The sequence below is a fragment of the Citrus sinensis genome, chromosome 2, assembly GCF_022201045.2.
Source record: "Citrus sinensis cultivar Valencia sweet orange chromosome 2, DVS_A1.0, whole genome shotgun sequence".
Lineage (NCBI taxonomy): Eukaryota > Viridiplantae > Streptophyta > Magnoliopsida > Sapindales > Rutaceae > Citrus > Citrus sinensis.
This window is the reverse complement of record NC_068557.1, coordinates 30370857-30383101: the sequence shown is the minus strand read 5'-3', so window position 1 is coordinate 30383101 and position 12245 is coordinate 30370857. Positions and strand designations below refer to the sequence as shown.

Genomic DNA, 12245 nt, shown 5'->3' with positions numbered 1-12245 from the left:
TTTTTTAAATTTTTACCGACCCATGCGTGGAAGATATTTTTCAAATATTGGTTAATTATAGTTTTAACCGTGCATTTAAAATATTTAAAATAAATTTTGAAAAATGAAAACGGTCAGATGAAAAAGCATTTCTTTTTGAACTTTTCTATTGGGGTGTTTGTACTATGATTGATGCCGCTGTTGGCATACAGCAGCAAGTAAAAAGGCCTCCTTCTCGTTAAAATATATAAATATAAAAGAAAGGTTTCCCACTTGAGCCTTTTTTTTTTAATGTGGTAACGTGAAAGATTGGGTGTGCATTAATCAAGACATCAAAATCTACTAATCAAAAAGCATGTTACATTTTGTCTGACCGTGGCCTAGCCCCCAGTAACAACTAACGAGTAATTATCTCTTTTTTTTCTTTTGTGGTCAATTTCGGATCTTCAATTAGATATAGACAACCCTAGGTTTAGCAAATGCGTAGGTTACCAATAAATAATTATTGGAAGAGAAAAAGTAAAAGCCATGAACATTAACTTCAACTTTTTTTTCCCTCCTTAATTTTTGGTAATTCCCACCTTTTCCACTTGATATGCATAATTGATTTGCAAGAAAGTACTCTGCTAATCAATCACCACACCAGACACTAGGGACAGAAAATTTCAAAGTAAGAAAGAAAGAAAGAAAAATAAAATAAATAAAGTTAAAGAGAGACAGAAGGGAAATCACAAGAAGATAAAATAATGTTCTCTTTCTCTATATCTATAAATCTTGGGGCCCGTTCAACGACCCTTCTGCTTTTGGTTTGTTCAATCTTTAATCAGAATCTAAAATTAACTTTGAGGTACTTCCGCTGTCGTTTACGGGGAGCAATTATTTATTATTAATTAGGCCGACTTCGAGCATCAATAATCATGGTTAAAAATTTATTATTGCGGAACCAACCATATAATATTCCATATGGGACAAACAAACCAATTGTCGCCAGATGCGAAAGGGCAAAAAAAAAAAAAAAAAAAAAAGAAATAGAAAATGGTCAAACGACATTATGATAAGATCGGTTAAGATAAAAATTATGGTTAATCATGTTAGAGCCAAACAATATCATAACACAAGCAATATCAATTTCATCCATGTCTAATGAACTTTTAACCTATGGGTGCACGTGAGTCTCGTTACAATCATTCCATAAATGCTTTTGCTTTTATCTTTTTTATTTCCCCTTTTGTGCCGTTAACAATATTTTAATTGACGGATTATAATAACAGCATTTATCTATCTATTTAGTTTTTTTTTTTTAAATAAAATAAAAAATACTAGTTTTCAGTCAAATTAATTGACTGATTTCTGGCACAAAACTGAAATTCCCTCGAAAAAATTGGATGTGACAAAAAAATGGTAATGTCCAAACAAGGCCTAGTCGTGGTCGCAGGCGTAGTGAAAATAGTACAATTTTACGTTGATGGTTTCCCAACAAGGCAACCAATCAACGGAGAATTTCACCTTCAAATTTGGAAAATATTGAATAAAGAAAAACTTATCGGAGCGCCCCGGTTTTTAATGATGACACAGTACATTGCCCGTCTTAAACATGAACGCTGGACGCTATTTTTGCTTTAAATTATTTGTTAACTAAATAAGAGCAAGAGCCGCTCCAGTTATCAAAAAGTAGCGAGCGCTCCAATCAGGGGCCGGCTAATAATGAAGCAATCTCAGTGCGGTGGGTGGGACTGACGCAAAAGGGTAAAGCGAAGCAAAAGGGAAAGAGATGGAGATGTCGTATCACATTCTCAATGCAGCGCGTTCATCACCCTCGCACGCCGTGGCGGTTTTTTTTTTTTTTTTAAAACGATCAATTAATTATGCATCCTTCAAATTTACTGAAGTTTTCTTTTAAAAAATAAATAAATTTTCATTAAAGTTCAATTTATTATGGTTTGGGTTGTATCTAAAAATATATGAACCAATAAAGTTGAGAAATACTGCCATTATAATAAAAAAAATAAAAAATAATTATCGAATCCTCTTAATTCGAGGTGAGTTGATCAATGATAAAATATTATTATCATAATTTTATTCATGTAATTGTTTTAATATCTGGCTTGAATAAGAAAACCATGAATAAGTACTGATATTTCATGCAACAACACAAATTTAACAAAATAGGTTCAAAACTAATTGTAAATTTTTTTTTTTTAAAAAACATCAGAGGTTGTCTTCTTATCTTCTCAGTTTTCCCAAAATTAACAACAATAAAAAAAAATTGAGAAAATCACAGTGATAAAAAACCTACGCGACAAAGAGTGCGCGTGGAAAAGAGGGTTTCCAAGAAAAGATAAAAACGCATAAAGTGGGGTGATTGCCAATTGGGCGCTGAGTAGTAACCCGTTTTGTCCGGGTTATATGGCTAGCCCTGCTCTGCCCCTACTGTCACTGTGAAATTGTGAATTGCGCATCAGCCTACGGCCTATCAGCGCCTTAGCCCCCCTAGCCCCGTGCTGGGTTCTTTGCCATTGATGTCTCTGATGGTGATAAAGACCTGCTCCTTTTCATTTATTGTCATTTCTCGAACCTTTTCTTTTCTTTTTCTTTTTTTTCCCCTCTCTCTCTCTCTCTCTCTCTCTCTCTCTCTCTCTACCTATCTTCAATTTACACTATTACCCTCCATCCTTTTAAGTCCAGTATTATATTTATTCATGAGTAATAATATAGCTACAAATTCTTGTACAAATTTATTTTGTACAAACTGATGTGGTATGATAAGATTAGTTGAATTAAATATCAATTGGCCCACATAATTTGTTTTTATTATTTTATATTTTCATTCAACCAATGAATAAGTCATATATGACCACCGGCCGGCACACCTTTCTAAACTGCAATTACATTTGCATAAGTCATTTAACCAAATTTAATTTCGCAGTCATTCCGTGCTTTGTTAGTAATGAACAATTATCCTTGATTGGAGTTTCAGATATTACTGTCAAATTTTGCTGGGATTCCTTTGATATGTGCCATAAATTGTTTTATGTAGACGATGAATTATATTTACTGATACTTTTTTTTTAATTGTTTTTAGGTTATATTTCAATTTTATGATACCTAAAATTAGATACCTTTAAAAGTACTTATAATATCACTTAAAATTATCTTCAATTATTTAATTTTGAAACCAAATAGTAAACATTTCAAGATAATTTCTTTTTTAAAAGAGTAGGAAGTAAGAAATATTGAGAAGATAAAAGTGATGAGGTTAACTTATCACTACAATTATGATCCTAGTGTAAAGATAAATGTTAGCCTGTCGACCTAATTTAACCTTAATTGTGGTAGGCATGGCAATTGCTAATGATTAACAAAGCAAGTAGTGTATATTTTTTTTTCTTTTTTTTGGGGCTAAATTAATGATTAAAACTAGATAGATTGTAAAATCGAATTAAAAGCGAAGAGCCTCTTAATTAATATAAATTATCTTTAGTTACAGTAATTAATTAGTTGATGGAATTACCTGTTATTAAATGTTATTGCTTTTAAGTGAATTACATGTTCCCCTATCGGGTAGGCATAAATGACAGGTAATTGTCATTGCTTTTTGCCTAAGAAAACAACTCATAATGGCCTACAAGACCATATGGGAAAGTCAAAACTTTTGGGCAGGAGATAAAAAAAAAAAAAGAGTTGTTGATGAATGCGTAAACTTTCTTTTGAACTTATTGATACAACTTGGACCGTAATGTTTGTTTTGGAAATTTACTTCTATTTTTTGCCAAACATGAATGTGCTTAGGCTACACCAAAAAGAATGTAGGTTGGATTTGTGTTTGAAAAAGTTAGACCCAATTTCGGAAGTTTATTTAGTATGTAATCTCTCAAGGCTTAACTATTTTGGAGAAATAGTTATATTCATGGTAGATGTTAGATAGATTATAATATCTAATAACATTATAACGCACTAATTCTCAAAAATACAATTAGAGCATAGTGTTAGTGTTAGTATATAGAAGTTGTTAAATAACCCATGTGAGGAAGGGACATGAATGAGAATAGAGGAAGTAGAAGGGGACAGAATAGACATCCGCCCGGAAATACAGGGGGGCCGTACAGAAAGAAACTCCTCTTCCATCTTTTCTTGGGTGTTGAGATATGGTTATTTAAAGAATCGATTATATTATATATCATTATTATAAAACTACTAATTGAATAACCAATAAGGGCGCCCCCCCCCCCCCCCATAAAGAAATTGAAAAAGAGAAAAAAGCAGAAGGGCTCAACTCAACTGGCTCTCTCTCTCTCTCTCTCTCTCTCTCTCTCTTATTCTGTCTTTCTGCCACACATCACACCTAGCGCCAGCAGTCTCAGCATTGCAGAAGCAGCAGCAGCAGTTGCAGCACTGCTCTGCTTCTCAGCACTGCAGATGAGAAAAAGCACATGAATACACATACTACTTCTATGCATGTACACAGTACACATGACCACATACCCATCTCTTCTTTTTAAAATCCTTCTTTTTATTTCCAATTTAAACCCCATTAAAGCTTGATTTGATTTCTACCATCCCCAATTTCATAAATCATAATTATTAAAAAGTAAAATAAAATTTCTTTTTTTTTTTTTTCCTTCCCCCTAGAGTCAGTGTCTTTACTCATCACTTCCTTTTAACATTGACGAAGTTGCAGCAGCCAGCAGCACTTAAAACACTTGCCTCTAAAATGCAGTCATGAAACTCTCTCTCCTTCTCGCTCTCAAAAGCACTTGTTTTTCACAACTTTTTCTTCTCAGCTTCCACTACAACACCATTGTATTGTCCTAAGCATCTCTCTAAAATGGTGGGTTTGATTGATCTTAACACAACAGAAGACGATGAGAATCCGTCATCGGGATCTTTATCTCCGTCCTCTTCTTCTGCTTCTGCCTTGAGTGCTTCTGGTTTCGCTTTAGCTCCTGCTCCTGCTTCTGCTTCTGCTTCTGGGGTGTCTTTAGAGCTATGGCACGCATGTGCAGGGCCACTAATATCTCTGCCCAAGAGAGGGAGTGTGGTCGTTTACTTCCCTCAGGGACATTTGGAGCATGTCTCCGATTTTTCCGCCGCTGCTTCAGCTGCTTATGATCTCCCCCCTCATCCGTTTTGTCGGGTTGCTGATGTCAAGCTCCATGTAAGTTTTAACTTATTGTTATTATTATATAACTAACTAACTACCCTATTTCTAACATAAACCACTACATGTGTGTTATATATTGTCAATTTTTAAGTTGCGCTTCTGGAGTATTTTTTAGACAGACTAATGAGTGTTGTTTGGTTTTTGTAACTTTTGGTGTCAGCTTCAGGGCATTTGAAGTTTGAATTTTTCTTTTTCCTTCGAGGGCCTTTCATTATTGTTGCAAATTCCCAAAAAAAAAACACTATATTTTGTTCTCTTTAGGTGTCTTGATTTCGGTCTTGTTTTCTTGGCAAGATAATTGGGGGGGAAATGATTTTTGAAGTACTGTGTTTCTGTGATGTAAATATAAATTAGAAGACAATTGGAGCTAATTCTGCTATGAAAATGTCTAAACTTTTAAGTTCCATTAGTAAGTGATGGCAAGTGCTAGTTAGTTTCAATATTTTTCCTCTTTCTTTTTCCTTTCGGTATTTACTCGTCATCTGATGCTTTGTTCTCTTGTTTCTGTGTACTTTTTGCAGGCAGAGGCGGCAAGTGATGAGGTTTATGCGCAGGTCTCACTGGTTCCAGATGAGGTGAGCTGTATTCCCATTTTGTATTTTATTTGATTTGCTGTCTAAATTAGTTGTTTTTCTTTTTCCTTTTTACCTGAATGTTTGTTCTATATAGCTAATTGAGCAGAAGGTGCGTGAAGGGAAAATTGAGGATGGTGATGAGGAGAGTGTTGAGGTGGTTGCTAAGTCTTCAACACCCCACATGTTCTGCAAGACCCTCACGGCTTCTGATACTAGCACTCATGGAGGCTTCTCTGTACCTCGTCGAGCTGCAGAAGACTGCTTCCCTCCCCTGGTAACTATTGTGCATTTGCCTTCTCAATCATTCATTGACTTTACAATGGTTCAAAATGAACCATGTGTAATTAATACATTGTTCAAATACTGTAGGACTATAGTCAACAGAGGCCTTCACAGGAGCTTGTGGCAAAGGATCTCCATGGCCTGGAATGGAGGTTCCGTCACATTTACAGGGGTATGCCAAAAGTAGCAAAGTATCTTTGCCTTTAGAGATGTGTATGATGACATGTTTGTTCCAATGCTGATATTTTAAGTAATACTTTTCTTCTTGGTTTGAGCAGGGCAACCACGGAGGCATTTGCTGACTACTGGATGGAGTGCATTTGTTAATAAGAAGAAGCTTGTTTCTGGAGATGCTGTGCTTTTCCTTAGGTATTAAAGACCTTACACTGTTAAGAATACTAACCGTTCTTTGTTATTCTAATCTGATTAATGTCACAGGGGTGAAGATGGTGAATTGAGACTTGGAATCCGAAGAGCACCTCATGTAAAAAGTGGTGCTACTTTCCCTTCTTTCTGCAGCCAACAGTCGAGTCCCAATTCTGTCACAGATGTGGTTGATGCCATAGCTAGGAAGCGTGCTTTTAGCATTTCCTACAATCCAAGGTGTACTGCTGCTCCCTTCATTTAGCATTTTTATGTACAGAATAACAGCGTCACTACCTGGATGTTAGTATGTGAATCTGCCATATTCTAGAGTATATAGTGCGCTCGCATACAGGCGTCTCCCTATCTCCAGTCAATAGAAATTACTTTGATTTATATGGCGTTGCACTCTTGGATTAATGCATGTTATGGTGTTCCATTAAAAATATATATTATACAGCAAAAAGTTAAACATTTTAACGGTTTCAATGGATGCTGTCATCTGGCTGTTTAATTTTCTTAACTGGACAATTCCGGAACTATGCATACAACTTTATGATATTCTGCTATTTCAAACTCCAACCAGCTTTATGATTGATCCTTCTCTATACCTTATGTCCTTTCTGCTTGGTGTACATTTCTTTGATAGACATATTCTGCTTGTAACTATATTTAACTAATTTATTTGTTATCTTCTTTAGAGACTTGTTTTTTTCAATTATTTCCATTCAATATCTTAATTATTATATTAGTCCATTGTGTAGGGCCAGCGCCTCAGAGTTCATAATTCCTGTCAATAAGTTTTTGAAGAGCCTTGATCATTCTTTTGCTGTTGGAATGAGGTTCAAAATGCGTTTTGAAACAGACGATGCAGCAGAGCGAAGGTTTAATATTTTTGAACTTGTGGCACTTAATTCAAAACACTACATTGAATCTTACTCAAGTCTTAATGACAGATACACTGGAGTGATTATGGGAGTCGGTGACGTGGATCCTGTGAGATGGCCTGGTTCAAAATGGAGATGCCTGTTGGTATGAATTTGTTGCAGAGCTTGTTATCTTTCACATGTTTGTGCTTTTGTATTTAATGATAGAGAATATCAACCTTAAACATCCCATGATGAGTCCTAAGGTTGATTCGGTGTCCGTTTTCTGCCTCATCCCCCACTGTTTTCCTATGTGTTGGCTCATTATGATGGAGTTTTCATATAGTTAAGTCACAAATGACTTGCAAAATGTTCTTTGATATGCTGTAAAACCTCAGCTTTATTGTTTGTAATGGATAAATCAATTATTCTTTTCTTGAAAGTATGGAGTGTATTATTCGTAGCCTTTCTCTAGTGGATGGATGTCTGTTACATTCTTCAATACCTAGTTAATAACTTAAATGGTCAGAGATATAGTGTATGGTCAGAGATATAGCGTGCAAATTCTTTTCCTAGGTATCCTGTCTGGTGTCCTGCTTGGTGGTACTTATCAAGATCAGTTTTGGCCTTGATATTGTTGTTCTCCTTCAAATTCAATGAAATTAATTATTGTCATTGCAAAGTTTGGATTAGCTGAGTGGGGTATACAAATAATACTAGATTTACATGAAATTAATCTATCAAGGGAGTTTCTAATTTTTATTTATTTTTCATCCTTTTGGTTACTCTGCACCTCAGTTCCTTTGCTTTGCATGTTTAAGATTCTAACTTTTAGTATGTGATGCATACAAATAATACTAGATTTACTAATATCAACTGTCTGTGGCTCTTTTGGCAGGTGAGATGGGATGATGTTGAGTCCAACAGGCACACCAGGGTATCTCCATGGGAAATTGAGCCATCTGGTTCTGTTTGTGGTTCCAATAACCTGATCACATCTGGTTTGAAGAGGACCAGGATTGGATTGCCTTCTGGGAAACCAGAATTTCCAGTTCCTGGTATGTCTATGTGATGAGAAAATATTTTCTTGTGAGCAATGGTTTTTTTCCTTATGCATACATAATGTTCTGACTAATCATTGCATAATTGAACAGATGGAATTGGAGTGACAGACTTTGGGGAATCTTTGAGGTTCCAGAAGGTCTTGCAAGGTCAAGAAATATTAGGTTTTAACACTCTTTATGATGGTGGTGATTGTCAGAATCTGCATCCATCTGAAGTAAGGAGGGGCATTCTTGGTTCAAATGGTTCTGGGATTGCTGCTATAGGAGATGGTAGCAGAAACCTGCAGGTGAAATCTGACATTTCCTACAAAGGCATAGGCATAGGCTTTGGTGAATCATTCCGATTCCATAAGGTCTTGCAAGGTCAAGAAATATTTCCGAAGTCTCCATATGGAAGAGCCCCTACTAATAATGAGGCTCGTGGTATTGGCAGCCTTGGAATCTCTGATGGTGTTCTGGTATCTGGATCAAGAAATAGATGGTCTGCTGTGGTGCCGGGCTATAACACTCATACGAGCCCATCTGCACCGCCTGTACAAGTGTCATCACCTTCTTCGGTGTTAATGTTTCAGCTGGCAAGCAATCCAATTTCTAACTATAATCCTCCTTACAGCTTGAATGATCAGGAGAAAGAGCAACGTGTCAACTGTCAAAGCTTTTTTCATAATTCTGAAATATATGGAGGAAAGCATGCATCATCTTCATTTCTTGACCATAGTTTCAGGGGGGGTGATCAGGAGGTCATGGATTCTATAGGTCAGTCAAATGAGCATATTTCACCACCTCTTGTAGGTCAGCCAACAGTTAGGGGCAGCCAAGATCTAGTTTCCTCGTGTAAGGGTAGCTGCAGACTCTTTGGTTTTTCATTGACTGAGGAAAGACATGTTGCCAACATAGAGGACAATGCAGCTCCAGTTGCATCTCCTTTGAATCCTAGATCTTCTTTTCTGTCTCATGTTGGACAGCAGTTCCATCCAAAGCCTCCAGTAATGTCTAAGGCAACTGGAAGCAACTGTACCAATGTAAGCAACCACTGTGCTGTTAGAGACATGCTTTTTGATATTGCATTGTAGTGTTCAATTGTAAGATAGAAATTGCAGGTTTGCAAGAAGGGGTTGTTGGTAGACAAGGCTTTCGATCTCTGTAAAGCATAATGAGTGTAATGATGTGATTGGTTAGTTGAGCCATTATTTTTGTGGAGTAAGGATGGAATTTGTTTGCAAGGATCGCACATTCTTGTTGGGAGGTGAAGGGGCAGTGTGGCACCGAGAGCCAATGGTCATTTTTTAACTACTAAAAAATACTATTAACATTCTTGGGTGACTAAGTGGTACAAGGCTCATCAGTTGCTACTCAAATCAGTTAACATGATTATGATTACAATCAATCAGATGTTTCCAGATTGTTTGCCTTCTGATTTTATTGATAATGCATTTTTCAGAGTGTCAGACCCCTCTAGTTGTGATCTCATGAAGGTTGTTGGCATTGTTTTTCAGGGAATCATGCGACATTGTCTTGGAAATTATGATATATACTAACCAAGGTGCAGAGGTAGCACCTGGGCTTTTGCAGAAGAAAATGCTTGTAATTGCTCTAATTATACATATGCTGTAGTAACTGATACAATTTAATTAGCTGGTGAGAAAACCAAGTGTAAGTATTTTTTTCAAAGTAACTTGATGTCATGATTATGCTTAACTCCACTATGGAAAGCAAACAACATATGTATTGTATTAATCTATTAAGTTTCCAGCGGATGTTGTCTATTCAATCTTTGAAGATTCTGCACAATTGTATTTGTTGCTAAGTAAAATGATTTTTCTGGCTTGTTTGAAATGAACAGATCAACATCCCTGTTGTGTGTCTCCATTATAATAAATTCCTAATAGTTCAAGATAAGTGAATTGCTGGCTCTTTAAATCAGCGCTTTTAGTGATCTTTAACAAGCCAAGCTGTGGACAACAGAAGCTATATAGGAAAAATGCAAAGGTCCGCAAGGACGAACCTTATTCGTCTTCTAGCTTGTATTTATCATATTATCATCACATCAGCTTTTAATTTAAATGGTTTATTTATGCTTCGTGTTTCAAAAGTCGTTTGACCTTTTAACCCATGCAAATGGTCCCCGAGCCAGTTTGTCTTGGCCAGTTTTAAAGCTAATGACATCCATCTGAATATGTATTCTGTGGGTTCTGTATCCAGCCTAAATATGTTTCTACATCACGTAGAAATTTCTATAACATTTTCCGAGTGCTTATTTGTTGGATTAAAGAATACGAATGATCGCATTAATAGAGTAGAGTTTACTTATTAAACATATAAAAGAATAAGAAAGAATTTTAAGTGGGACTCACAAATTTGGGAATGAGAAATGAAATCTCCATTCTTATGAGGGAGATGGAAATAAAAATGGGAAATGAGGTAATTTTTTTTTTTTGCATTTAAACTTGTAAAAATGCTCTGATATCACTGTTAGCAAAGTAATGGTATAGCAAATGCACACCTAAAGTGAAATTGGAAAATAAAGTTCACACAATGGACACAACACTTTACATGGTTTATCTTTTAGTTTACGTCAATTGATGAAAATATGAGAAGGTGTTTTACTAGTGAAATAAAATTACAAATATTAGAGTATTTTATCTCACAACCCAATACCCTAATAAACCCAAACTCTCAAAATCATTAAGAATTTTAATGCTCTCAAAACTTTCTTAATTCTTGATTTTCTTACTCCTCCAATAGAGGCCCCCTCCATGCTCTAGTCTCCCCGATTTATAGGGCAAAACCAAGCCCAAAATGTCTATTTTGGTAGACTTTAAAATAATAATTTATTTGTTTTATAGAAATTGGTGGGTTTTTAAATAATAATTTATTGTCATTGGTTGGCAATATTTTATTGCCGTCATCTCACTGTATTTAGACTGTAAAAAAACAACATGATGGTTATTCCATTTAAAGGTACGGTCAATATTATATCTTTGTTTAGCTTTAGAATAACCATATTTTTCTTTTGGGTTTCAATGTAATTCTTTTTTAAGTAGGTAATTTGATTATGCAATATGTTCGCCTACGACTATACATCTCCCATAATCAAAGGGGCCTAATGTTACTACCTAATTATCAAAACTAGGCCTAATAACCTAGTTCGGTTTATTAGATTCTCAAAGATTGTGTCACGCATAGCCCAATTGAAACATGTGAGGAAACATGCAGAACGTTTAGTGGCAGCGCATATTCTTACAGTGTGAACCATAATGTGTGCGGTGTCTCCTTTAGAAATGTAGAAGCATCAAAATCAAATCAAAAGCCGTGTCTCTCATCAAAATGTGAAGAAATTTGGGCCCTATTCATTCCCATAAGAAAGAAATGAAAAACAAAAAAAGCTGCCCTTTTACAATTCAATAGTTATGACTAATGAGTAATGACATGCATTTGTATTGCATTAAAGCGAGCCACGTGGCCGTCCTAATAACCCCGAACCTTTTATCTCCCGCGTAACGTAAGACTCAAGAGGGACCATTAAATGGAAAAATTCAATTTCGTTGACCTCGTGGGTCCCCCTGCTGTTGACATATGGTCTTTTTGTTTCTGTAATCAAGAGAGCACGTGAGGAATTTCTTTCTTCCTTTCTTTTTTGGCGGTTATATTTATGTACTCAAAAAAATGGAGCAAAGTTAAATTTGTCTGCACGAGTAAACGGTCAAACCGGAAAAAAAGAAAAAAAAAATACTCTATGATAATTATAATAGCATTTGTTGCCACAGTGGAGGCGGCCTTGGGGGCTGGCGCTGCGACTTTCAAACTTGAACGAAGATGCTGCTAAGTAAAGAAAATAATATACAATAAGTGTCATCTTTTCCTTTGTCGTTTTATGGTGTACACGTCATTGATTCCGTACGAAACTTGGAACTTTTGACCCCATATATATGTGCTCTGAGTTTGAGATCAAGGG

General features: G+C 35.8%; 1 protein-coding gene across 3 annotated transcripts; it reads left to right on the top strand.

Annotated features, from left to right (window-relative positions):
- The first annotated feature begins 4219 nt into the window (after positions 1-4219).
- Positions 4220-10061, top strand: LOC102630998 (auxin response factor 3-like). 3 transcript variants are annotated; one of them, XM_052435335.1, is made up of 11 exons: positions 4221-5134; positions 5662-5715; positions 5810-5989; positions 6085-6169; positions 6276-6366; positions 6436-6600; positions 7113-7244; positions 7317-7392; positions 8125-8284; positions 8381-9312; positions 9787-10061. In XM_052435335.1, the coding sequence occupies exons 1-11, from the start codon at positions 4805-4807 to the stop codon at positions 9826-9828; spliced, it is 2247 nt and encodes a 748-aa protein (XP_052291295.1). In that variant the 5' UTR covers positions 4221-4804; the 3' UTR covers positions 9829-10061. The 3 variants fall into 3 exon arrangements, with proteins under 3 accessions (XP_052291294.1, XP_052291295.1, XP_052291296.1); XM_052435334.1 differs by lacking the exon at positions 9787-10061 and having other exon boundaries at positions 4220-5134; positions 8381-9738; XM_052435336.1 differs by lacking the exon at positions 9787-10061 and having other exon boundaries at positions 7125-7244; positions 8381-9738.
- Positions 10062-12245: the final 2184 nt, after the last annotated feature.